General features: G+C 50.1%; 2 protein-coding genes across 2 annotated transcripts in view; one reads left to right on the top strand and one right to left on the bottom strand.

Moving 5' to 3' along the window:
* Positions 1 to 8,201: 8,201 nt before the first annotated feature.
* On the bottom strand, positions 8,202 to 17,273 carry LETM2 (leucine zipper and EF-hand containing transmembrane protein 2). Its single transcript, XM_058820080.1, has 10 exons — positions 16,889 to 17,273; positions 15,611 to 16,101; positions 14,397 to 14,540; positions 13,608 to 13,742; positions 12,737 to 12,940; positions 11,721 to 11,840; positions 10,903 to 11,013; positions 10,687 to 10,770; positions 9,929 to 10,006; positions 8,202 to 9,409 (listed from the first exon to the last, which is right to left on the bottom strand). The coding sequence occupies exons 1-10, from the start codon at positions 17,271 to 17,273 to the stop codon at positions 9,359 to 9,361; spliced, it is 1,803 nt and encodes a 600-aa protein (XP_058676063.1). The 3' UTR covers positions 8,202 to 9,358.
* A 1,742-nt stretch (positions 17,274 to 19,015) lies between these two features.
* Positions 19,016 to 27,244, top strand: part of NSD3 (nuclear receptor binding SET domain protein 3) — a 38,133-nt gene continuing 29,904 nt past the window's right edge. Inside the window, exons 1-2 of the mRNA XM_058820134.1 lie at positions 19,016 to 19,248; positions 24,566 to 25,293. Of these exons, the coding sequence (XP_058676117.1) occupies positions 24,610 to 25,293 (684 nt within the window). The 5' untranslated portion in view covers positions 19,016 to 19,248; positions 24,566 to 24,609. The remainder of the gene's footprint in view (positions 19,249 to 24,565; positions 25,294 to 27,244) is intronic.

The raw sequence follows: 27,244 nt of genomic DNA, 5'->3' as shown, positions 1-27,244 counted from the left end.
CTCACTGGTGTGCCAGGACCATCATTGGTGTGCTGAGAGCCTCACTGGTGTGCCAGGGGTTTCACTGGTGTGCCAGGGGTTTCACTGGTGTGCCAGGGGTTTCATTGGTGTGCTGGGAGCCTCACTGGTGTGCCAGGGGTTTCAGTGGTGTGCCAGGAGCCTCACTGGTGTGCCAGGACTCTCACTGGTGTTTTGTAACCATCACTGGTGTGCCAGGACCATCACTAAGGTGCCATGAGCCTCACTGGTGTGCCAGGAGCTTCACTGGTGCGCTGGGACCCTCACTGGTGTGTCAGGACCCTCACCAATGTGCCAGGAGCTTCACTGGTGTGCCATGAGCTTCACTGGTGTTCAGTAACCATCACTGGTGTGCCAGGAGCCTCATTGGGGTGCCAGGAGCTTCACTGGTGTTCTGAGATCCTCTCTGGTGTGCCAGGAGTCTCACTGGTGTTCTGTGCCCCTGCCTGGTGTGCCAGGACCCTCACCAATGTGCCAGGAGCTTCACTGGTGTGCCAGAGGCCTCACTGGTGTGCCAGGAGCCCCATTGGTATTCTGTAACCATCACTGGTGTGCCAGGGGCCTCACTGGTGTGCCAGGAGCGTCATTGGGGTGCCAGGAACCTCACTGGCATGCCGAGAGCCTCACTGGTGTGCCAGGGGTTTCACTGGTGTTCTGTAACCATCACTGGTGTGCCAGGAGCTTGACTGGTGTTCCAGGAGCCCCATTGGTGTTCTGTAACCATCACTGGTGTGCCAGGAGCCTCATTGATGTGCCAAGAGCTTCACTGGCGTGCCAAGAGCTTCACTGGTGTGCTGGGACCCTCACTGGCGTGCCAGGAGTCTCACTGGTGTTCTGTGCCCCTGCCTGGTGTGCCAGGACCATCACTAATGTGCCAGGAGCTTCACTGGTGTGCCAGGACTCTCACTGATGTGCCAGGAGCTTCACTGGTGTGCCATGAACCTCACTGGTGTGCCAGGACCATCACTAATGTGCCATGAGCCTCCCTGGTGTGCCAGGACTCTCACTGATGTGCCAGGAGCTTCACTGGTGTGCCATGAACCTCACTGGTGTGCCAGGACCATCAGTAATGTGCCAGGACCCTCACTGGTGTTCTGTAACCATCACTGGTGTGCCAGGAGCCCCATAGGGATTTTGTGCCCCTGCCTGGTGTGCCAGGAGCCTCACCAATGTGCCAGGAGCCTCACTGGTGTGCCAGGAGGATCGCTGGTGTGCCAGGCGCCCCACTGGTGTTCTGTAACCATCACTGGGTGTGCCAGGAACCCTCGGCATGCCAGCACCCTCGTGGTGTGGCTCCCTCCGTGCCCAGGATGCCCCCAGAGCCCCAGAGCATCACCCGTGGGCTTTGCTGAGCCAGGCCTGGCACTGCCAGGGCAGGAGCCCTGCGCTGCTCAGAGGTGCCTGAACCCACCCGTGCTAAACCCAGAGTCCCGTGTACATAACGAAAAAAATATGTATAAATATGAATATATATTTACATGTCTTTTTAAAAAGGGTTGTTACCAGAGATATACCAGTTTGGTAGGAAGGTACTAGTGGCTGGTAGATATCAGTTGCTATATATATATATTAAAAAAAAAAAAAAAGTCATATATTTTGCTATTTTTGCTGGTTTTATTTTTTTAAATTATGTTCTAAACCTATTTCAGTTTAGGTCCCTCGATAAGAATTTGCTGCTGCTGCTTCAGTTTTATATGGGGTTGTATTAAACAATAATAATAATAATAATAATAATAACGTGTCGATGATGCCTTTTGGGAATCTGTTGTCATTACGTGCCTGGGGGGAGCTCTGGGCAGTGCCCAGCTCGGTGCCAACCCCACCGTGCCCGGGCATCCCCTGCCAGTGCCTTACCTGGGAGCATCCTCACACCCTCAGCCCAGCTCTGTGCTCCCCCTGCAGTCCCACGGACGGACGGACGGACGGACAGACAGACAGACAGGGCACCCCCCCTGAAATCCCTCCCTGCCGGGCCGCTGTTACTTGAAAAGTTTATTTTGCCTTTGTACGGAGAAATATTATTTGTTGTAAACTCTTTTCTGTAATGAGATCCTGGAATTCTTGTAATTATTAAAAGACTTTAACCACCCTTACATCTCCCTTGGGGTGGGGGGGTGATGGGGAGGGGGCTCAAGCTCATCCAGGCAGCACTTTGGGAAGGTGATGCTCAGCTGCTTTTGGGGGAATTCTGGTTTTTCACGGCTGCAGTACCACAAAAAAACCCAAAAAAAAACCCCCAAAAACCAGGCAGCACTTTGGGAGGATGATGCTCCAGATGCTTTTGGGGGTATTCTGTTTTTTCATGGCTCCAGTACCACAAAAAAAACCCAAAAAACAGGCAATGCTTTGGGAAGGTGATGCTCAGCTGCTTTTGGGGGGAATCCTGTTTTTTCGTGGCTCCAGTGCCATTAAAAGAAAAAAAAAAAAAAAAAAAAAAAAAAAAAAAAAAAAAAAAACAGAAACCAGGCAGCACTTTGGGAAGGTGATGCTCAGCTAATTTTGGGGGGATTTCTGTTTTTTCATGGCCCCAGTACCATTAAAAAACCGCAAAAAACAGGCAGCACTTTGGGAGGATGATGCTCAGCTGCTTTCGTGGGAATTCTGGTTTTTTTTCATGGCTCCAGTGCTTTAAAACAAAAACAAAACCAGGCAGCACTTTGGGAAGGTGATGCTCAGCTGCTTTTGGGGAGAATTCTGTTTTTTCACGGCTCCAGTACCATTAAAAAACCCCAAAAAAACAGGCAGCACTTTGGGAGGATGATGCTGCAGCTGCTTTTGGGGGGGAATCCTGTTTTTTCATGGCTCCAGTACCATAAAAAAACCCAAAAAACAGGCAATGCTTTGGGAAGGTGATGCTCAGCTGCTTTTGGGGAGAATTCTGGTTTTTCGTGGCTCCAGTGCCATAAAAAAACCCAAAAAACCAGGCAGCACTTTGGGAAGGTGATGCTCAGCTGCTTTTGGGGGAATTCTGTTTTTTCATGGCTCCAATACCATAAAAAAAACCCAAAAAAACCTAAAAAACAGGCAGCACTTTGGGAGGATGATGCTCAGCTGCTTTCGTGGGAATTCTGGTTTTTTTCATGGCTCCAGTGCTTTAAAACAAAAACAAAACCAGGCAGCACTTTGGGAAGGTGATGCTCAGCTGATTTTGGGGGGATTTCTGTTTTTTCATGGCTCCAGTACCCTAAAAAAACCCCAAAAAAAAACTAAAAAACAGGCAGCACTTTGGGAGGATGATGCTCATCTGCTTTTGGGGGAAATTCTGCTTTTTCATGGCTCCAGTGCTTCCCATAAAAACCTTCCAGCACCCTGCACCCCACAGTGGTGTGGGAGGTGGCTGGCCATGCATGGAGGGAGGCTGAGAGCCTTTAAAGGGTTAAACTGAGGCAGCTGCAGCATCACCGGGGCCTCCCCAGCCTTTTTAAACCTTTTTAAATGTGTCTGCCTGTTGCTGTTTCCCGGTGTAAATTAAATCGATCAGCTGCACTCTGCCCATGCCCCACCCCCTTTAAATTAAGTAGAGCTTTTAATCAAGTGATTTATGTTGAATTTGCGGGCCTGGATTAAAGTGGCAGCCCAGGCTGGGGGCAGGGCTGGGGGGCTCCATAAATCACAGAAATCGCATAAATCGCATAAATTGCATACATCACAGCTCTCTTGGCGCAGGGAGAGCTGGAGTTGGTGTTTACATCATCCCAAACCGGCTCCTGCTCATTTCCTGGGGTTACCAGGAGGGCAATTAAACATGATAATAAGCAGAGCAGCTGCAGCAGAGCTGCTGGTGGTGCTGCCTGCAGGGCTGGGGAAGGGGCACATGCAGCTGGGTGCCCCCTGAATTCCATGGGGACACAGCATGGAGGGTCCCTAGGGTGCTGTCCTGGCTGGCACCCAACAAAAAAACACCAACCTGGTGCTCCCTGCCAGGCTGGGGAAGGGGCACATGCATCTGGGTGCCCCCTGAATTCCATGGGGACACAGCATGGAGGGTCCTGCTCCCTGCCAGGCTGGGGAAGGGGCACATGCAGCTGGGTGCCCCCTGAATTCCATGGGGACACAGCATGGAGGGTCCCTGGGGTGCTGTTCTGGCTGGCACCCATTAGAAACCACCCACCTGGCGCTCCCTGCCAGGCTGGGGAAGGGGCACATGCATCTGGGTGCCCCCTGAATTCCATGGGGACACAGCATGGAGGGTCCCTGAGGTGCTCCCTGCCAGGCTGGGGAAGGGGCACATGCAGCTGGGTGCCCCCTGAATTCCATGGGGACACAGCATGGAGGGTCCCCAGGGTGCTGTCCTGGCTGGCGCCCAGCAAAAAACCACCCCCCTGTACACCGTGGGGACATTGGGACACAACATGGAGCGTCCCTGGGGTGCTGTTCTGGCTGGCACCCATTAGAAACCACCCACCTGGTGCTCCCTGCCAGGCTGGGGAAGGGGCACATGCAGCTGGGTGCCCCTTGCACTCCATGGGGACATGGGGACACAGCATGGAGGGTCCCCAGGGTGCTGCCCAGCAGAAACCACAGAGGCTGATGGCACAGGGCTGCCTGAATGCTGGAGCCCAGCAGCAAAATTCAGCTCCTCTCTGCCCTTCCTGCTGAGCCATCCTGTCCATGTGGGCAACGTGGGAGATGGGGATACCCCAAAAGTGACCTCAGCGCCCCACAGGCCTCACCCAGGACCAGAGCACGCCCCAGCTGGACCCCTGCAGCCCCTCCAAGGTCTGTGCTGAGGAGGGAGATGGGGCAGGATCCCTTGGGAAACGGCTCCAGGGCCATGGAGGAGCTGAAGGTGCTGCCCCTCAGGAGCCCCTGAGCGGGTGGGGTGTGCTGGGCACCGGTGCCTGCTGAGTGCTTGGCTCTCACAGCATCCTTTGTCTTCTGCACTCCTCGCCTTCCTGATTCTCTCCTTTTAAAGCCCTCGGGCTCTGCAGGGCCGGGACAATCTCCTGGCCCCAGCCCAGGCCGTGGCTGCTCTGCCAGGGCTCAGCTGGGCTTTGTCACCCTGCCAGCCCTGCAGGAACCTCCTGTGCCACTGCACCTCGGGGCAGCTCCCACAGCTCCGAGCAGGGCTCAGGGTGGGTGGGGAATGACCCCCCATGTTCCAGCCAGCTGTGGGGTCAGCAGGATGCTCCAAGGGGCTCAGGGATGCTCCAAGGGGCTTCCAAGGGCCCCAGGGATGTTCCAAGGGGCTCAAGGATGTTCTAAAGGATACAGGGATGTTCTAAGGGATGCAAGGTGCTCCAAAGCGCGCCGAGGGATGCTCCAAAAAGGCTCAGGAATGTGCAGCTCCAGCCCCCCAGAGCTGAGCAGAGCCAGAGCCAGATGTGTGCAGCTGCAGCTGGGGCACACAGCTCCCCCAAACCCCCCTGTCCTGGGCACCACAAGGAGAAGCAGGGTGGGACCATCCCTGGGGACACCTTGGGGACCTTGCCACCTGCACCCCGTCGTGCTCCATGCAAGATTTGACGGCAGAGCCCTTGTCCCTACTCGATTTCAGGCTCCTGTCCTTTGTTACACGTTTGCAGCAGAGGCAGGAGGGCTGCAGGAATGTGCTGCTGGGATCCGGGAGCTGTAAACCCCAGCCTTTGTTGTGCTTGGGCCTCACTAAATCACCGCCTTTCCCTCTGAATGCTAATGTCCTCCAAAAGTGCTGACCGGGGCATCTTTTCCTTGCAGCTTTCAGGGGAAGAGGCTGACGCAAAGCCTGGGGCTGGCACTGCCACGGGAGCAGCGTCCTGCAGAAATCCAGCAGAAATTCCCTGCTCCAGGGCAAGGTGCTGAGGCAGAGTGGAAATTTTCCAGGGTAGAAATCCATTTTGATTTAGGTGGAATGTACATCTTTCAGTTAAATCTGTAGCTTGCTGGTTTTTCTGACTGCCTGCTCTCTGGAAGGGCTGAAGGACAAGAAATAAGGGGGGAAAGGGGGGCAGAGAGAGCAGGACAACCTGGCCCAGGAGTTCTTTCTGAAGTATTAATTGTCACAGAGATCTTTTATGAAAAATCATTTCCTCCTGAGAATCTGGGAGGCCTCAGGAACAAAATGTAAACATTGATTATCTGCTGCTGTGGAATACAACAGGTGCATCTGTGATTGGGCTCATGTGGTTGTTGGTAATTAATGGCCAATCACAGTCAGCTGGCTCGGACAGAGTCAGAGCCACAAACCTTTGTTATACATTCCTTCTTTTTCTATTCTTAGTTGGCCTTCTGATGAAATCCTTTCTTCTATTGTTTTAGTATAGTTTTAATATAATATAATATATATCATAAAATAATCAAGCCTTCTGAAACATGGAGTCAGATCCTCGTCTCTTCCTCATCCTCAGACCCCTGTGAACATGGTCACAATGAGTGGCAAGTGAAATCAGTGGAACGAATATGTATGAACCTATGGTGAAATTGCATGTATATGTATTTGAGAGGGATATAAAAGAGGATCTGGAGTTCCCAGATTGGATTCCCACATGAGTCCAGCGCTGTAATAAACACACTAGCTTTACAACTTTCACAGAATTTGTGGAGTTTTGTTTCTCTCCCCAAAACAGCGCTGGGACGGACACGGGCACCACAACACCCAGCTCAGGGCTGGAGCACAAAGAGCGTGAGGATGCCCTGGGGAAGGATAAACAGGCAAGAAGCTGTTTCTCCAGGCTGAGGGGAGACTGGAAGGTCTTTGGCACCAGCACGGCTGGAAAAGCTCTCCCCACGCCAAAGCACACACAGCTTGGATCTCTGCAGCGTTTTGTTCACCTGGTGCTGCAGAACAGAATCGCGTGATTTATGGGGCTCCACGGGGGTCGTTTCCTCCTCTAGCTCAGAAGGTCATGCAGCAGAATTGCTGCTTCTCCCCTCTGCAGGGTACAGGGTCCTGGGAAGGTGCATGGGGTCCCCGCATGCCAGGCAGAGGTGAGAGTGGGCACATCCCCAAGTGAAGCTAAGGAAAAAAGCTGGCTGGTTTTTTGATCTGAAAATGGGTTTGTTCAGAGGTGTGGAAAGGGTCCATCCCCTTCTGCCTGCCCCCTGGGAAGATGAAGGTTGGCACAGCCTGTGCTCGCTTCAGGCTGAACACGGGGCTGGTGGTCACTGCAGGACATCCAAGGAAAATAAGAGTCGCAGCTTCCAGATCTTTCTAAATTGAAAACACAGGAGGTAAATGGACACATGAGGCCTGGCACACACACCAGCGTGATGTGGTGGTGCACGGATGGAGGATGGGGATGTGGGAGGCACCAGAGCCCACCCAGAGCTCACCCACAGCAGGGCAGTGCCCAGGTGATGCCAGGGCGCCCTGCCAGCCCCTCTGCTCTCTCCATCTGTGAAACCTCTCAGCAGAGGAATGTGCTGGCTGGTTCTGCCTTCATCCCACCCAGCCTCCTCCTCTCCCTCCGCCCAGAGCAGGGGCTGAGCCCTGGGAGCCGGCAGAGCCATTACCTGATCATTTCACCCCAAACCTCCCCGGGGCTCCAGAGAAAGCCAGGCGGGTTTGGGAGTGGAGCAGCCCCGGGCTGGAACAGCAGGAGGGAGGAGATGCCTTCCCTCATTGCGGCACTAAGAGGCAGCAGTGACTCCATGTCACAGACATCTTTTATGGAAAATCCTTTCCTTAGGATTTTTCCTCCTGACAAGCTGAGAGGCCTCAGGAACAAAATGTAAACAATGATTATCTGCTGCTGTGGAATGCAACAGGTGCATCTGGGATTGGGCTCATGTGGTTGTTTCTAATTAATGGCCAATCACAGTCAGCTGGCTCAGACTCTCTGTCCGAGACAGAAGCTTTTATGATCATTCTTTCTTCTTCTCGTCTTAGCTAGCCTTCAGATTAAATCCTTTCTTCTACTCTTTGAGTATAGTTTTAATATAATATATATAATAAAATAATAAATCAAGCCTTCTGAAACATGGAGTCAGATCCTCATCTCTTCCCTCATCCTAAGACCCCTGTGAACACCACCACAATCCCCAATTTAGGGTAGTAGTGTAACCATCCCCTGTTTAGGGTGGCAGTGTGAACATCCCCAGTTTAAGATATAGTTTTAATGTAATATATATCATAAAATAATAAATCAAGCCTTCTGAAACATGGAGTCAGATCCTCATCTCCTCCCTCACCCTCAGACCCCTGTGAACACGGTCACAACTCCACAGCAAGGTGTTATTTTATTGAAACAACATTTGTTCCATTTATTAGACACAGATCCAGCACTGTGGACGGGCTGGGTGAACAAGGAGAGGCTCAGGGACAGAGCTAAGGACACAGGACACCTGACAGCTGGCTCTGTGGTGCTGCAGGAGCCCGAGGCCTTGGGTTTAAAGTGCTGCTCCTACCTGAGCTTGGAGAACTGGCTCTCAGTTGGGTTGTTCTAAAGGCTGGCTGACTCTGGAAGAGACATTTCATTCCTACTTAGCACCAAATCTAATTTTACAGTAAGTATAAATATATACATATTTAAAATCCATAATGTGAGTAATTTCTCAGTATTTACATAGGACAGAGTAAAAAATTTTAACAAATGCTAAAAACAGCTTTTCAGAATCCTCTGAGAGTCTGGCAAAAACTGAGCACATGAGGAGTCACTTTGCAGGTGTGGAGAGCACTTGGTGTGTGTTCTGAGCCTGGTGAGGATCAACCAAAGCTCCACCCTTGGGAGAGGTGTGCAGGCCCAGGTTGTTCCCTCTTGTGACCCAGAGGGATCCTGAAAGTGCAAGTCAGATTCTGTCACAGTGTGTGGCACCTGCACAGCTCCCACACTCCCAGGTGAGGCTGCTCCTGTCCAGCAGGGCCTGAAGCCCTTGTGATCAGTGCTACCACACCAAATGCTGCTCCTTCCCTTCCTGTGGCCACCTCCTCAGTTAAACTGTGGCCACGTGGGTTGTTGTGGGCTGATCAGCGACTAAAACACCCAAACAGGACCAAGAGCCTGAGCTGTGACCCTCAGGACAAGCTGCTGGCCCTGGCTGTGTGGGGATGTTCCTGCAGAGGATTTCACACTGCAGAACAGGCTTTGCTGGAGCCCAGCCCAGCTTGCTCTGTGCACAGGCCATTCTAACATGAAAAGCTGCCTTTGCTAAGCACAAACACCTGCTCAGGAACAGCACAGACAGCAGCACCATTATTAACATATTTACACCATAAGTTAAAAGTAGCAGGGCAAGGATCCAGCACAAAAGAGATGTCTGGGGCCATCCAGACAGCAGTAGCCTAGTTGCTAACAAGCTTGGGACAGAGAGAGAGGTCCCTGAGGGCTACTGCCCTCCTTGTGTAGAGCAGCCTCCTGGGAAATCCCTGCTCCCTTTGCAGGTGTGGAGATGGAAGCTGCTTCCTCCCAGTGCTGCCTCCACGTTAGACTCCATTGGCACCAGCCTTGCTGCTCTGGGATGCTTCCATTTTGGTCTAGGGGCAAAAGAAAAGGGCAGATTTTAGGCAATAGAAATGTTTTTTGAAATTCGTAATCTTTTCTGAAGGTGTTTTCCCATTTAGCATGGGAAGCTGCTCTGGAGAATTGATAAGGAGCAAAGATGTGCACATAAGCACCTAAACTGAAATCAAACATTCCCAGAAAGAAAATGGGCAAAACAAAGACAATCACTGCAGAAATATTTTTACAGATACCAAGTGGCTCTTACCCTGCTGACCCCAAGGGAAGGCTGGTCTGTCCCAGTGGCCCAAGACAGATTATTAAAGGAAGATTACATGGTTATATCAGTAATTCCTCCCACTTTGACTGCTCTCTGCCATGTGTGGTATCTTTGTATTGAACAGCCCCCAGTGCAGTTCTCATCCAGTTCCTCCAGCTGCTTCCTGAACCCAGCAGCATTCAGAGCACCCTGCACTCCAAACTTCCTCAGTTTGGCTGCAAGCTGTGTGAAGAACAATCCCTTTTGGGAAATGTAAGAACTCTTACAAGCTCACCTCTCGTGGGGGAGGAGGCTTCACTGATGCTTCAGAGAATGGCAATTTCTCTGTTGGCTGGGACACAAATTCTTCAGTCTTTAAGGAAAAAGCAGCTGTAAGTCACAGAACCCTCTCAGAAAGGCCCAACCCCCCCCAGGCCCTAACAAGGCTGTTCCCTGCTCACTCTGTGAAAGCTGTGCTGGCATTTCCATTGTTTCCCCAGCACAATTTAACTATGTGGAAATATTTCTGGCAGTTGATACAATATTCTTTGATTCCTGCTGCTGCTTTTATCAGCTGGGACTAATCTAAGGAATTCACTGCAGTGTGATGCTGAGAACCATATGCTCTGGCTTTCTTACTCCAGATATTTTGGCTCATTTTGTCCCAGATAACAAACCCAAATTTACTAAGAGGGCTCAAAACAAGTCCTCTTTTAACTGGTTCCTCTGAGCTGAATGTACCTGGGCTGAGGTCTGAAAGAATTCAGGTTGAGGTTGAGTCCTCCCTGGCTGGGAGCCAGCACCATGGTACTCAATAACCAGCTGCTCCCAGGCACAGCACCAGCTCTGCCACAGCAGATCCCTGCTCCTTCCCCTTGCCTCTCAAATCAGAACTGTGAGGCTCTTGGAGGGAAAAAACACCCACACAGTGCAAGAACACACTGCTCATACTCTGTGGTGTCAAACACTGGGTTTGTCCAGCTTTGGAAAGGTTTGGTCACACCCAATTCCCAATTCTGCAAGTTTTCCTGCTTGCAGACTGCTGTTTCTAACCTTTCTTCCCTGCACAACAGAGGCAGGATCCAGGAGGGTCTTCTGACCTTCAAGCACAGATGTCATCCCAGCAGCATCAGTTGTCTGCTGAAGAACACAGAATCACAACTTTAGTCCACTTGTAGGCTCAGAAAACAAGATTCTATCAAAGTCCTTCGTTTTTATAATGCATAATGGTTGAGCTATTAACCTAAGAGCTTTATTCAAACCACTTGCCTTGCTCTGTGGAATGGGAACAGATTGTGGCTTTACATCTATTAAGTACAAGGCACGGGAAAGCAGGAGGAGGGAAGAAGGAATGTTCTCTTTTAAATGCAGATCCAGCCACTGTTGGAAGAAAACAGAAGGAAAAATTGCTTCATATTGGCTCTATGTGAGCATTTATTAATACAACACTGTCCTTAAAGCAGTCTTGAGTTTGGATAATACAGTTTTAAGTTACCATAATGAGAAGAAATGGGTCTGAAGAGTTAGGAATAACCAAATAGAACCAGAGCCAGATAGGAGCAAAGTGAAGTGGGGGGTTTCTCTTTAGTCTAGGACATAATCTGGATCCTTCATGCCTTAGAACTCAGCTCTGTGGGTGATGATAATAGTTTTAAGTTACCATAATGAGAAGAAATGGGTCTGAAGAGTTAGAAATACCCCCACTTCACCCTGCTCCTATCTGGCCCTGGTTCTATTTGGTTTTCTCTTTAGTCTAAGACAATCTGGATTCTTCACACCTTAGAGCTCAGCTCTATGGGTGAGGATAATACAGTTTTAAGTTACCATCATGAGAAGAAATGGGTCTGAAGAGTTAGGAATACCTCCCACTTCAAACAAAACCAGGGCCAGATAGGAGCAAGGTGGTTTTCTGTTTAGTCTAGGACATAATCTGGACCCTTCATGCCTTAGAGCTCAGCTCTGTGGGTCAGGATCCAGCTTGAAATTCATGCATGAATTCTCAGGAAGCTGTGCCTGCTGCACCTGAGCACTGCCTGGAGCCTGTCCTCTGATGAATCTCACACCTGCCCAGGCCAGGGCACACTCACCTGCCCCAGCTGCTCCTTCAGCTGCTCCTCAGAGAGCCCCACCGACCGCATCCCTCTGGCCCTGCAGGCGCTCTGCAGCTCCGCCACGCTCAGGCCACTGACCCCTTCCTTGGCAATCATCTGCAATGAACACAACATCCCCATCCAGCACAGGGCAAGCCAGGACCCTGCTGCACCTGAAGGGACTTCTGGAGGTCCTCAGTTCAATCTCCTGCTCAAAATTGTTCAGTATTTGTGCTTTGAACCTGTTTAGAGATGGGGATTTCACAGCCTGTTCCACTGTTTACCCACTCACTTGGTTGAGTTGAAATTTCCCTTGCTGCAACTTATGGCCACTAACTCAGCATGTGTAAATCTGATTCCATTTTCCAAATAACCCCATTGCACATCAAAAAGCATTCCTTTTTTATAAGTTAGCATGACCAAAAGGAAACGTTCTAGTGGCAATATCTGAAATGCCACCTCCGTCACTGTCGCAGACATTTTTTCATAGAAATTCTTTCTTTGGAACTTGTTCATCTTCTGGGAAGCTGAGGCCCCAGAAAGAGAATGTAAACAATGATTATCAGCTGCTGTAGAATGCAATAGGATGCACCTGTGATTGGTTCATGTTCCATGTGTACAATTAAGGGCCAATCACAGGGCAAGCTCTCTGGAACACAGTGACAGAGAACTCTCTTGTTTGGAGATTCTTTTCTATTCTATTCTTAGGTTAGCAGCCTCTGCAACTTCTCTTCTTATTCTTTTTAGTATAGTTATAATGTATTATATATCATATATCAATAAATCCAACCTTCTGATCATGAAACAAGATTCTCATCCTTCTCTCACCCCAGCGACCTCATCAGGTCGCTGTAATACGTTACAACTCCCCAAAGACTGCAAGGCTGCAGGGAGGTGAACTCTCATTCTGTCTTCTTCTGGGATGTGTGCTGGGGAGGATCTGACTCTCATCAACACCAATTTCCCCTGTTCTGAGGGGTGTGGGCAGCTCCTGGGTGCTGCTGCAGACCCACCTCGTCGTCGGCCTTGATGCTGCGCAGCCGCATCAGCAGCTGGAAGCGCAGCAGGTTGTTGGTGCCCAGGGCCTGCAGCTCCAGCAGCTTGCACAGAGCCACCAGCTGGGGCCTCTCCAGGTGCTCCAGGGTCAGCTCATCCTCAAAGAGCTTGGAGAAACACACAATCTCCTGTGTGCTGGGCTGCTGGCCGCTGGGACGCACCTGAGGGGAGGCACAAAGAGCCCGGAGGTGAGCGGGATCCCCAGCTGGAACCTCCCCACCTTCCCCTTCCTCACAGTTAAAAGTCACAGTGAAATTGTTATTGAGTGGTCACTGGAATTTCCAGGGGGTGAAATGCGTGCCCTGCCAGGCTGGGAATTCCTGTGAGCAGGGCTGGGACAGAGTTGAGGGAAGGCACAAAGCCCTGAGTGGGATCCCCAGATGGGAACATTCCCCCTCTTCCCTTCCTCACAGGAGAATTCCTGTCCCTGCTGGAGACAGCAGGATACAGTGGCATCCTCAGCTGGGAGTCTCCCCTCCTTCCCCTCCTCACAGTTAAAAGTCACAAGAGCTAAGGCAAGGCACAAACAGCCCTGAGTGGGATCCCCAGCTGGGAACTTCCTTCCCCTCCTCACTGGGGAATTCCTGTCCTTGCTGGAGATCCAGTTAAAAGTCACAGTGAAACCCTTATTGAGCAGCCACTGGAATTTCCATGGGGTGAAAGGTGTGCCCTGCCAGGCTGGGAATTCCTGAGCAGGGTGGGCAGGGAGGCACCCAGGGAACAGCCCCTGACAGCTGCTCTGTCCCCACAATCCTGGTACAAATCCCCTGCTCTCTGCCCCACCAGCAGCCCTAAAGGTGTGTGTGTGTGCCATGGCTGCCATCCTACCTCGTGCAGGTAAAAGGAAAATTGTTTCCCTTTTCCTGTGTCTGCCTTGTTCCTTTTGGCCATCTCTGCAATGGTCTCCCTCAGGAACTTGGCCAACTCCAGCCTGGCATTCAACTTCTTCTTCAGCTTCTCTTCCTTCATTTGGGAAATACAAAGTTATAAAGCAGAAAATGGAATTGCTGTGCACATTCCTCCTGATCCCTGTCTGGAGCAGAGCCTTCCAACTGTCCCACTCTGTTGAATTTTTGGGGGTCCCCAGGATGAGGTGAGAGATGAGAATTTGACTCTATGTTCTTAGAAGTCTGATTTATTATTATATTATTCATATTATATTGATATTATATTATTTATATCACTTATATTTATATAGTATTGTATTTACATTATATTGTAATTATATTATATTATAATTACGTTATGAATGCTATACTAAAACTATACTAAAGAAAGGATACAGACAGAAGGCTTAACAAGAATGAATAATAAAAACTTGTGACTCCTCAGAGCCTGGCTGTGATTTGCCATTAAGTTAAAACAATTCACATGTTGGATAAACAATCTCCAGGCCACATTCTAGAGCAGCAAACACAGGAGAAGCTGAGGCTTCTCAGCTTCCCAGGAGAAAATCCTGGGCAAAGAGGGTTTTTCAGAAAATATGAGTGAAACACCACTCAGCCCAGGAATGAGCTGGGAATGTCTGAGGCTGAGGCTCACTGGCAGCACAGGCAGGGAACAGCAGCCCTGCACAGCTGCCCAGATGTTCTGAGGAGCTGGGGACACTCCACAAACCTTTTTTGACTCCGTCTCAAACGTGGAGGGCAGCATGTCAGGGAAGAGCTTCAGGAACATAGGTAACAGAAACTCCATGAAGGGAACAATGACAAACACCAGGAAGGGAACCAGCCTGAAGAGATCTGCACAAGTTCTCAGCAGCTGCAGGGAGAAAAGCACAGCAGGGATTACCAAAGTGTGCCCAAAGAAGGGGTTAAGCCTCTTAATACATCACTTTACCCAGGTGTTGTTGATAGTAAAATATTTTAAAATCATAGAAAATTCGGGGAGCTAGAAAGAAAATTAGGCTTAGTAGGCCCTGGGGAAATGTTAAAGGTGGGCCCTGGGAAAGTTAGATTAGATATTATATTATATATAATATATATTACATACTACATAATATATCATATATCATATAATATTAAACATTATATTATAGATAACATACTATATATTACATTATATATTATATAATATTAAATATTATATGTCATGTTATATACATCAAATATTACATATATTACATGTATATATTATATATTTTTATATTATATATAAAATATATCACATTATATACCACATATATATTATATTACATTACATATCACATTATATTATATATATAATATAATATAATATATATCATATAATATATATCATATAATATATATCATATAATCTATATCATATAATCTATATCATATAATCTATATCATATAATCTATATCATATAATATATATCATATAATATATATCATATAATATATAATATTATATATGTCACATTATATAATATTATATATGTCACATTATATTATATTATATATGTCACATTATATTATATTATATATGTCACATTATATTATATTATATGTCACATTATGTCACATCTTGCTAGATCATGTGAAACTGCACCTGTGTAGTCAGTATATGATAAATGATATAATTTTTAGATGTGATTAGATATAATTATTGTTTAAAGAATCATAACTATGTTAGGGGTTTGAGGGGATCACAAGAAATCCATGCTTGGATAAAATTAATGCATAGAATAGAACAATGTAAGTTTAATAATTAATATGTAAGTTATACAATGATAGGATATAAAACATGTTCAGCTCAAAACCATGTTGCTGTCAGATCTGGGTCTGTACCCCTGACCCAAATAAAAGCACCTGCACATAATTATTCTCTAATTATGTGTTCCTGAACACTAAAATTGTAGCACTCACCCTTCTCCTCTCCCTCCTGGTGAGCACCTGCCCGTGCAGCAGCCTCCACACCATCCTGGCAGCCACCTTGGTGTCGATCCAGAGCAGGTGGAACCCGTTGTAGTAATGCTTCAGCTCATCCACGACCCTCTGCCTCAAAGGTCTCTTCCCTGCAGGAGCCACCACCTGCTTGGCCAGGTTTTTAGCAGCTTTAGCCCCCTGGTTCCTGGGTTTTCCATGCGGATCCCCTGGCAGCTGCTGCTGGGAGCTGCTGCAGGTGTGCAGGGCGTGGGCAGGGGAGCGGGGCAGGCAGGCCCGGCGTGCCCAGGGCTGGCTTTTGGAGTCCCTGCGGCTCCAGCTCAGCTGGGGATCCACCAGCTGGACCAGAGCGGCGGCTGGGGAGCACGGAGAGCTGCAGTGAGCCAGGAGACGGGAGCCCCTGAAACTGGAGAGGTGTTTGGGTAAGAGCGGGGCAGGAAAACCCAGTGCCGAAACCCAGGACGTCCCTCTGGCTGTCCTGAGCAGCCCAGACCCTGCCAGGGGGCTCAGAGACCCTGGCACACAGCCCAAAACCCCTCTGTGGTTTTGATTATGACCCATGGAGCAAATTATCGACCTTAGATGAAGATCTGCAAGCCACAACAGTTAAGCAGAATAATAGTGGAGTTATCACCGGGTGGAAAAGTAGATTTTAGGGGTTCAGGAGGCAAAATGGAGGGATCTGGGTGTGTCCAGCCTTCCTCCTTCCTCTTCTTGGCCTCCACCTTCTGCTGTGATGGTGGCACTCACAGACTGGTTAAGAGTAGAAGCTCACTGTCTAACACAGGTGATAGGGTATTGGGAAGGAATTGTAAATATTGTACATGTAGTTTTTAGTATAAAGACATAACACCACCCTGGGGGCAGGCAGAGTGCCTGGAACTGTCCTGCTGGATGGACCTCGGCAGGGCAGGAGAAAAATTTTTATAGATAAGATACAATAAACAACCTTGAGACGGAGAAATGAAGAGCTCTGACTCCTTCTTCAAGCGCCGGGCTGGGAAAAGAGACTTTGGAACTTTTCTCGGGATCACTGCGAGCAGCTAAAGATCCCGACAGCGAGGCATCACACCCAAACCAGCCCCGTGAAATCGCTTTTGTGCTGACAGCCCGATCCCCCAGCACCGGCTGCAGCACGGACCAGCCGTGCTGTGCCCGCCCTGACGGGGCAGCCCCGCCGCCACTCCCGGAGCCGCTTTAACGGGGAATGGATAAAAGCTCCGAACCCCCCCAGGCCCGTCCGACCCCGCGCGGGCTCACCTGGCCCTGGCCGCGGCCAGGAGCGCGTTACAGCCGCACGCAGCCATGGCAGGGCCGGGCGCGGCGGGCCCTCAGCCCTGGTAGCGGCGGGGGGCGGCGGCAGCTCCGGCGGGCGCCGGGGGCCGCCGGGGCCCGGCCGGCCCCATCCCCGAGCGCTGCCGGGCGCGTCGGGGCCGGACCGGGGCTTGCCGCGCCGCCCCTCTCCGGTCCCGGTGCTCGTGCCAGTCCCGGCGATGCCGATCCCTATCCCGGTGCCCCGGTCGCGGTACCGGTTCTGCTTCCGGTTCCGGTTCTGCTCCCCGCCCCTCCCACCCGTCCCGTCGTGCCCCGCGCGTGCGCCGCTCGGACCTGTCGCCGCCCTGTGGCGAATGCGCCGTGACGCCATCGCGCCGCGCCACGCCCTGCTCGACGCTAGCCAATCAGAAGTCAGAACCGCTGTCCTGCCGGAGGTTCGCCCAATAGGAGCGCAGTGGGGCGGGGCCTGACCTGAGGAGCCCTCGGGAAAAGCCGCTGATTGGGCGCGCGAGCCGTGACGTTACGTGCCGGTGGCGTGACGCCATCGCGAGACGGGGTAGTTGTGCGTGACGTCACGCGCGTGGGGAGGTGCTCGGGACGGGCCCGCGGGGCCCTGAGGCCTCCGACAGAGCCGCACTGGGGCCTTAAAGGGTATCCAGGATGTGAAAAATGCATGTGATTGGCTTTTCGCAAATATTCAAATGAATATTATATGTGTTGTGTTAGAAAGCGATGCTGTGTTCATTCTCTTAAGTAGTGATTTAAATATAGTTTTAGGTCATAATGTTAAAATAGAACCTATGCTGTGTAAGACACTTTTTTAAAGAAAGGACTCACAGCGAGATAGCAGCCACAGGATACCTGAATCTTTCAGAGAAAAAGAATTTATTGCTCTCTTATCAGATGAAACGAACTTCTCCCCACCTCGAAGGTGCTGTTAGGATTCAGAGGAAGAAGTTGATGATGACCAGACAGAATCCTGTGTTTGAATGGAATTTATGCATCATGTATGAGGTGTTTGAATATGCAACAGGCTGTTGATTTTAAGCGTTAATCTTTTGTTAACGTGGGTCCTTTTTCGGGCTCATGCTGCCCAGAAAAAGGTACCTGGACATCCGTAACTCTTTGTATTTGTTGTGTCATATTGTCCTAATTCAAATTGTCCAAATTATTGTTACTCTAATTGTGTTACTATTTTTATAACCATTGTATTTCTAGTAAACTTTTTAAATTTAAAAATAACAAGTGATGGGCGTTTTTCACAGCTGAGGGGTGGGTGGAACACACTGACAGCTCAGAAACGTCCCCAGCAGGTGACGGATGACTTTATCCATGGAATTTTTAAAGGCCCTTCCAACCAGAGCCATTCTGAGATTCCATTAAATATTACCTGGTTTGCAGAGACTAGAGGAGAAAAAGCAATTCATTGCCCCAGTGAAAAAAGGGTCTGGAACCCTTTGGTTAATGGATGCCCAAACAGTTGAACAGTGTTTTAAAAAGTAGAAAATAAAATGGAGTAGAGGGGTGAAAAAAGGGACCGAGCTCCCAAGTCTGCTGCCAGAGCTCCCAGTTTAAATAGTTTAAAGGACTTTAAACTGGGCTTTAAACACATTTAGATTATGTATAAAAGAGCTTTTCCTGTGGGAATGAGGGACACAGATGAGCCTCCTCTCCTGTTCCAGAGGAGACTCATCTGTGGCTGTTCCTGTGATGAGCACGGGCCTTTAGGAAGGTCCCTAAAGTGAGGAGCAGAATCACTTTTTAAATTTCCATTCTTACAGCTGTCCCCAGCCCCACCTCTCGTCCCTCTTGTCCGAGAAGCCCAGAAAGGGACACAAATCCGGCCCAGTCCCCCCCTTGTCCCCATCTCCCCTCAGGGGTCACGCCGCCGCCACACGGGGCCGAACTACACCTCCCGTGATGCCTCGCGGCGGGCACCGCCCCGGCGGCCAATGGGCGAGGGCGGCGCGTGCGCGCGCGGCTGCGCAGTGCGGCGGCGGCGGGGGGCGGGCGGGGGCGGAGGCGCTCGGCGGGGCCGCACCGGCACAGCCGCTCCAGCGCCGCCGCCGCCGCCAGCGCCTCCCTCGGCCGCCGACCCGCCGGAACCCGCCGGGCCCCGCCAGCGCCTCCCTCGGCCGCGGCGGGCGCTGGGGGCGGGCGGCCTCCCCGGGGCGGAGCCGGCGCTAGCGGCGGGGGCGCGGAAATCGAGGCCGGGGCTCCGTCGCGGCCTTGCTGGTGCTGCGGGAGGAGGAGGAGGCGGAGGCCCCGCGCCGCCCCCGCCGCCGCCTTTGTCTGCGCGGGGCCGGGCGGACGCGGCGGGGCCGTGAGAATGGAACTGACTGAAGGTGAGCGCGGGGCCGCGGCCGCCCCGGGGCGGAGGGGCCGCGGCCGCCATGTTGCTGCTGCGGGAGCTGCGGCGGCACCGGGGCGGCGGGGCCGGACCCCGGGCAGAGCCCGGTTAGGGCAGAGCCCGGTCGCGACAAACCCGACCCGGGTTTGCCGGACCAGAGCCTGGTCAGGACAAGCCCCGGCTCTGCGGGACCCCCGGCCGGCTCCGCACTCCCCGCTCCGGCTCCGCCGCTCTTACCGGGGCCGTGCCCCGTCCTGTGCCGGGTTCGCCCACCGGAGCCGTCGGTGTCACCGTGCCGCGGCCTCCGCAGCTCGGGGAACGCGGTTTTATTGCGCGCGGGAAGAGCTGCGCATCAGCCGAGGGTTTGTTGTCGCTCCGCTGTTGTTTTTCTGCGGTGCTGTTGCGTTGTGCTGCACTTTGTTGTGGTCTCGCTGTGCTTTCGTTTGGCTCGCGGTGCGCTCGGTTGTTTCGGTGCAATTTGTTGTTAAAAGTCTGAATGATGACACGGTTCTACAGATATCAACTAGCCCGAAGGACTGTATGAAGTAGCCAGTTGTTATAGTTGGTGGGAAAACTGTAGCGTGTTTTGATGGCTGTTCAAGTCTTTCAGTGGCCTTTTGCAGAGATGCATAGTGAATATTTTGGTACTTACATATATATATATATATTTTTTTTTATTATTATTGTTATGAACTGCTTGGAAGGATTTTGCTCCTGAGCATATGCTTTATGAAGGTGCAGGGTAAGAGTGAAGGATGGTGGTCAAACACTGTATGTTTTGTTTTAATACAAGCATATTTTGCATTTTCCAGTTTCACAACTTTGCTTGAGTTTGAGAGGGTTTGTTTGAGACACGTTGTGGTTCTTGCTCTGACTGTGATACCTGACTTCTGGCTTCATAGCAGTATTAGCCCATGATTTTTCCTGAAGATCCAGAGTTTTTGCTCCATATTTTCCATTTGAATCCCATGGCTCTCTAAACAAATGAGTCCCTGAGCTCCTTTTTCAGACAAACCCCAAGTTGTTTCTTTCCACAGCACCGTGGGAAACTCCTTCCAAATGCCCTTATCTAGCCCAGTTGCAGATGTGACTTTTTTTTCTGGCACTCACAAACCAAACACAAAACACCTTTACAAAGGTGCACAGGGAAGCAGCCTCACCTCGTGCTTTAAAGTTTGTCAAGAGGCCTCTGATTCACCACTGGTGTCTGCCAGGAGGAACAGCTCAGCCCAGCTGGAGTCAGGAAAAATCCACAGGTTTCCTGTTAAAGACTCAGGTGCAGGTGAAAATTTGGTGTTGTCTTAAGGTGTGCAAACAGAGCTTTGTCTGGGGGATTTGTTAAGGACATGCAGAGAAGGATGGGACAAAGCAGATTGAGTGCAGGGATTAGTAGGAACAATTGTTTTATTTCTCTCTGCAGTTCATACAGTTGTGGCCCACCAGGATGATGCTCCAGGTGACACAGGTGTCCCTGCTCCAGGTGACACAGGTGTCCCTCTGGGCCGTGGTTAATGTGGCTGGGAGCAGAGGGTGTGAGCTGCAGAGGGTGTGAGAGTGAGGTGTGTGTGAACTTAGGCCTTTGAGAGGTCAGGAGTGATTGCATCACTTCAGACACCCGGCCTGTCCAGCCAGGCAGCTCTGTCTGTCTGTCTCTCTGTCTGTCTGTCAGTCAAACACCTGCAGCGGTGAGGAGAGCAGCCCCAGTGCAGCTTGGATGTGAAACTTTGGGGTGAAACAGCACAGGAAATGGCAGTAAACATCTGTGGGGTAAGGAGGGGTGGGTAGGATGTGAGCAGAGGTTTGAATCTCTCTAGTTTAGGTCTCTGTGGACAGGAACTGGGTGGTGTTTGGACATTGAGATGTCCTGGAGGTTCTGCTTTTGAGGTTGGTGATAGAAAGCCCAGCTCAGGGTGACGAGGCAGTGACACCATTCTGAGCACACACTCTGACTCACAGCAGTGCTTCCAGCTCCTGCCTCACAGCACACACCTTCCATCCAAAACACACTTACCTCTGCCTGCTCTAGCCCTGGGTGGGCATTGTCAACACAAAAGATTTGGTAAAACCTCTGTTTAAAATGTTTGTATGCTGGACTTCATCAGTAGCTGTTGTGTTTTTCCTTGCTGTGGTCACAGCCAGTGTCAGCCAGACCTACAGAGCTCCCTGATTGGGAATAAGAAAAGCTGTGATCACACAGGATTGGAGTTCTTTGATAATCTGAGGTCAGTTGTTGTTTAGTCCAATGCAGCATGGAAGCAAGGTTTGAGAACTTCAAGTCTTGTTTTCTGAAAGCAAAGTTGAAAAATACTTGTATTAAAACTGGTTTTAGATAAGTGGAAATATTGGTGAAAAAGTGAACCTGGAGGATTCATAATCTCTGCAAAACCTTCCCCTCCCTGAGCACTCTTGGAGTAGAACTGGTTTTTTGGGTTGTGCTCGGGATGGGAACTGAAACTATCAGTGTTCACTCTGCTAGGCTGCCCTGCCTTATCCTGTGCTGCTTATATTTTACCATTTACCTTTTCCTCTGTTCTTTTGAATTGTGACTCTCCCATGGATGACAGGAAAATATTTACTGAAGGTGTGTCAAGTCTCAGTGTTTGTAAATGGCCCTGTGTCCCTGTCTGCCCTGGGAAAGGACTGAGCAGAATGGGGGATTTGCACCTTCTAAGAGGAAATGTTCTCTTCAGGAAATACAGTTGCACTTTTCAAAGTGTTAATTTCAAATTGTTTCATTGTCGATTTCAAGTTGTTTGCAGCCACTGTGAAGTGTCCATTTCCTACCAACCTTGAAGTGATGAAACAGTTTCTTTATCTGTTCATCTCCTGTGTTGTATCAGTGCAGGATCTGTTATGGGTCATGTTTGGAAGCCAAACTCTGCAGTTCACAGAGGCTGCCACGGTGGGTTCATAGAGTAATCACTGGCATAGTGAGAAGAATTTATTCTGGAATACTTTTCTGCAAGATCAGCTGGAAATCCCGTTATCCTGTGGTCTGGGTGGTGTTGCTGTGTGGCAGGGACAGCTCTCTGTGGTCACAGTGGGGTGTTCCTCACATTAGTGCTTAGGAGGGACAGACACAAAGTGATCCTTGCTTGGGTTTGGCTGTTGAGGTTCCTGTGTGCTCAGGGTTCTTTGTTGTGTCCTGGTTTTGTGGTCACTCTCACTGTAATCCTGCCCAGCTGCCACTTCACTGGGCAGCATGTGGGGCAGAATTTTGGGCAAGGAGAGTGGGAAGGTTTGGGTGTGTTAACAGTGATGGCAGTGAGGAGCAGAGAACAGCCTCAGTGCTTTGGGGCTGCTGGGGCACTTTGTGCAGCCCTGACCCTGGTTCTCAGCCTGCTCAGAGCTCCTGAGGAACCAGTTTGGGATGGGGTTTGATCCCAGCTGTGCAGCACAGGCTGAGAGACACAGCTCCAGAACAAACAAAAAAACCAAATAACTCTGTTCTTTAACTGGTGGCCTCTAAATGCAGTGCTTTGGAGTTCATTAATCCACATTTCTGTCGTGTAGCAAAACAAAGCACAAGGGCAGCCACCTCTGCAGGGCCTGTGGGAGCTGCACTGGCAGCTGGGACTGTGCCCTCCCAGCTGTGGATGTTCCTGAAGGGCTGCCACAGCTTCCCAAGAGTTTTTTATCAGTATTCAGAAGATTGAACCTGGTTTTAGTAAAAAATAAAAGCCGGCCTAGTGTGAGAATCTGCTGTTTGCTCTTTGGTTTCGCAGATGGAGAGTAACAATTCAGTGGTAAATTGTACAAACAGTCCCACTTCCTCTTCCCAGAACAGGGGTGGCTTGGGGTTTTTGACCTTGCTGTGCAATCCCAGTGCTGCTCCTCAGATCTGCTGCCCCTGATGGTGCTGCCTGTGTTGGTTTGCTGGCTGATGTGCAGAGCTGTGGAGGAAGGGATGGTTTCATAGCCCCAAGGTTTAAAAGTTCCTGCAATGAGAAAATTCTGCTGCAGAGCCTTGTGCTGTTATTGTCTTGAATTGCTTAATTACAGTGACAAACGTGCCCAAGTCAATCTCACGGGACAGTGAAGATGAGGCCAAACATCAAGTGTGAAGATCATCAAAAACATCACCCCAAAACATCCAGCACAAATCTGTTTGAATTTTTATTCCTGTTGGAACTTCAGTTACTTTTTGCTGTCTTAGAGGAGGGAAATTCTCAGTGTTAGGAAAGCTCTAAGGTATTGAGAGGGTGAGAACTGCATGTGGGCAGGGTTTAGTGGAGGTTTCCTGTAGAAGAAGTGTCTGTGGGATGCATTAATGTCATTTCTAACCCAGACCAAAAGGGCACAGTAACCGTCCTGTGTGCCCACACAGGCACAACAAATACCATGGGGCTCTGTTTGCTTTGGAAGGGCTGAGCTAACCTTGTGGGAAGCAAACTGGTGTTTCTTACGTGCAGGTCAGGTCAGCCACTTTGTGTTGCTTCTTGTTGAACATTGAGCTGCTTACATCAATGCCAAAGCCTTCTCTGAGCCTGCAGTTGAGTTTTGGAAGTCTTTGAGTCTGGTTGTGGTGTTTTAATATGCACAGGAAGGTTGAAGGTGTGGAATCTCACTCAGTGGGTCTGTTGGTGCTGAGGCTCTGATCCATACAGTGCTTAATATTAAAATAAAGTGTGAGGGGCAGGAGAATAACCCTCCTCACACAGCTGCTGGGAGCCAGTGCAGATTGTACCCTGCTTTTCTGGGAAGGGAGGAGGTTGGGAAGCTCCATCTGAGGCTGCTGCAGGGCACTGGTTTCCCAGTGGCCAAGGTGGAATGACCCACTTGTTTTCATTGTGCTGTTGCTCAGAGCATCCCATGGCTTGCCCAGTTTTGGCAAGGAGGTGGGGAGGGAGGAGGAGAAGAGGTTTCTCTGTTTGCCTTTCTGTTGTGTTCCTGGTTTGTGCAGTTTACAGTGACAGTGTCAGGACAGCTTGGTATCTCTTACCTGCTGCAGGGTGAAATGCTGTCCAGAATTGCTTCAGGCTGGAATAACCCTTCCTAGGGCATGGCTAGGAAGGCTGGGGAGTTTGGCACTGTTACTCTGACTTTGTAATACTTTGGCTTATAGTTCTTAAGCACTCCTAGGTGCTTGTGATATTTTTTTAAATGTCTTGGGAAAGAAGAAATTTGCCATATGAAAGACATGCCAGTAAAGGCTCAGTAATACCAGTCCTCTCTAAATCCACGTGAGGGTGTCTGTTGAATAGAGAGGGGAAAATTGTTCTTGAGATCCCTTTTTTCCTCAACTGTTTAATTTGCTTAATTACCGTTCTTTAATTTACACTGACTTCTTATTTCCCTTCCCCTGCCTCTAGGCCCTATGAGAAAAAGGGAAAGCTAAGGATGCTGGAGCAGAACAATGGATTTCTCTTTCTCTTTCATGCAAGGGATCATGGGAAACACAATTCAGCAACCACCTCAACTCATTGACTCGGCCAACATCCGCCAAGAGGAGGCCTTTGATGGCAGCAGTGACATTGCCGAGGATGGGGGCCGGACGCCGTACGAGGCCGCGCTGCAGCAAGGCTTCCAGTACCCCACGCCCTCAGAGGAGCTGCCCACCCTCACCAACGGCTACCCCCCGGCCATCAGCATGTATGAACCCCAGGGCAAGTACCAGGGCTACCCTCAGTACCCCAATGGATCTGCCAATGGCTTTGGGACAGGCAGGAACTTCAGCCCCACGGAGTATTACCAGCTGGAGAACTCCAATGGCAGGCAGCACGAAGTGCTGGAGAAACCTTCCCCTCCTCCCCAGCCGCCTCCACCGCCACCGCCGCCGCCTCCACAAGTGGGGATTCCAAAGAAGACTGGCTCACCAGAGATCAAACTGAAAATAACCAAAACTATCCAGAACGGCAGGGAATTGTTTGAGTCCTCCCTGTGTGGGGACCTGTTGAATGAAGTCCAAGCCAGGGAGTACGCTAAGGCAAAACATGAAGGGAGGAAAGAGAAAAGGAAAAAAAGTAGCAAGCATGACTCTTCCCGCTCGGAAGAGCGCAAGGCACACAAAATTCCAAAATTAGAACCAGAGGAGCAAAATGTAAGTGGAATGGTAACTGAGCCATGTGTACACCTGGTGTTGTTGATGGAGAGCGTGTCCAGCAGGGTTTGTCCTTGTTCTGGCTGTGTGCACGCTGAGTCACCAGGCTGTAGTTACTCGTCAGAGCCTCAGGATGAGGTTGCCAGGAGCTGTGGCTGTACGTAACACAATGGTGGTTTAAAGGCTCATGTGAAGAACATATCTTAGAAAATTGTTTTTAAATATTATTTAGTGTTATAATATGTTTGCTACACTCTGGTCAGTGTTGAGGATGGAACTTCTGGATGAAAGCTCACACATTTCTAAAATTGCCTCTCAAAAGAGTGCTAGGTTGTTGAGTGGAAAGTGAGGTTCCTTGGGGTATTCAGCAGTGAAACATTAATTAATCATGTACCATATTGTCCATATCCAGAGGATGTACATCAGGTGGTGTTAACTGAGATTCTGGGAAGTAAAGACCCAGATTACCTTGGTGCCCTCTCATTCTTTTTCTTTCAGTTTCATAAGCCACTCCAATGCTTCTGTTTCCTTTCCTCTTGCTTGTTTCTGCACCTCTGTGGTGCTGGTTTCTGCCTCTCCCACTTTAAGGGAATGGGTGGCAGAGAGGCTGTAAGTGCCAGGAATGGGGAAGTTGCCATTTCTGGCAGGGACAGAAATTGCCCAGCACAGGCTGGGCTGTTACAGAACATAGCTGAGTTTGTTGTCAGGCCTGTGGAAGCCCTTGGTGCTTGCTCTTCTCTTCAGGGAGAAGATCCTGTCCTGCAGCAGCAGCTGTGATCTGGTGGAGTGGGTTCTGTGCTGCAGGGAGCTGCTGGGGCCCCTGTGAGGCTGTAGGAGCTGCTGTGCTCTGCTGGCACTCCCTGAGCAGCACCTCTTGCACTGGTCCTGCTTTCTGGCCAGGCTCCATCACCCCCACATCAGCCTGTCAGTTTGTTTCCCCTCTTGCCAGTGACTCCTGTTCTACTCCTGGAGCTTCAGCTGTGCCTGTCCCCCGTGGCGCTGTTACCTGCTTGCCATGAGAATGGAATCTTCTGTCTCTCACAGACTGAACCAAAGCCTTGCATCTTGAATTCCAAGCTCCTAGTCATGTGTGTCATCCAGAGTTCAGCAGAAATCTTGGTCTTGCTATTGTCTTCCTTGTTGCTTTCATTTCCCTTTCTAAAGGTGGTGTTGCAATAAATGTTTTGTGGAACCCAGCCCTGTTTCAGACATGGCCTGCTCTGACAGGAGCAGGATTTTCTGCTGGTGCTTCTCAGTATGAGTTTGCCAGGGCAGTCTCAGGTCCATTGTCCCATCATTTTACTTTCCACTGCATGATTTCATCTTCATGTACACTTTTGTCATCTTCAGTGTTAAAGGTGTGAGATTTGTGGCTTGGGATCATCTTCATAGGAACAAACAACTTTTGGTACAACTGTGGTTTTATAGGTTTGCATTCAACGAGGCTGTGGCAAGTCAGATGGTCACCAGTTGTTCCTTATTCTCATTCTGTAATTTCAGAGGAAATCCACTAACTCTGAGGGGATGCCCATACTGGAGAGGCTGATTTAAAATGGAAATGTTGTGAAAACAGTGGTGAACATCAAGCTCTGAATCCTTGTTTTGAGAATCAGCCTCTCTGCTCAGTAGTCGTGTTCTGTGAGGAGCTGGAATTTTGCAGCCTGGCAGAGGGGAGGTTTCACCAACTCCCTGTAGCTGGGGCAGCAGTCAGTGCTCTGCTTCCTGCTGTGCAGGGAGGAAGAGTTTTTGCCCAGCAAAGAGCAAAGTGATTAGTGTTAAATGGAGGTTGTGTACAGACAGCTCCAGATGAGACATGGGCTGTGCCCCCCTGAGCTGTCCTTGTCCCTTCCTTGTGTCCCCAGTTCTCTGCAGCACACAGCAGGGACTGATGTGGGGTCTGTGCTTGGAGTGGCCTGGAGTGGCAATAATGGGGTCCTTAGCATTATTAATT

Source organism: Ammospiza caudacuta, chromosome 26 (genome assembly GCF_027887145.1).
Source record: "Ammospiza caudacuta isolate bAmmCau1 chromosome 26, bAmmCau1.pri, whole genome shotgun sequence".
Lineage (NCBI taxonomy): Eukaryota > Metazoa > Chordata > Aves > Passeriformes > Passerellidae > Ammospiza > Ammospiza caudacuta.
This window is presented reverse-complemented; position numbering and strand designations above follow the sequence as displayed.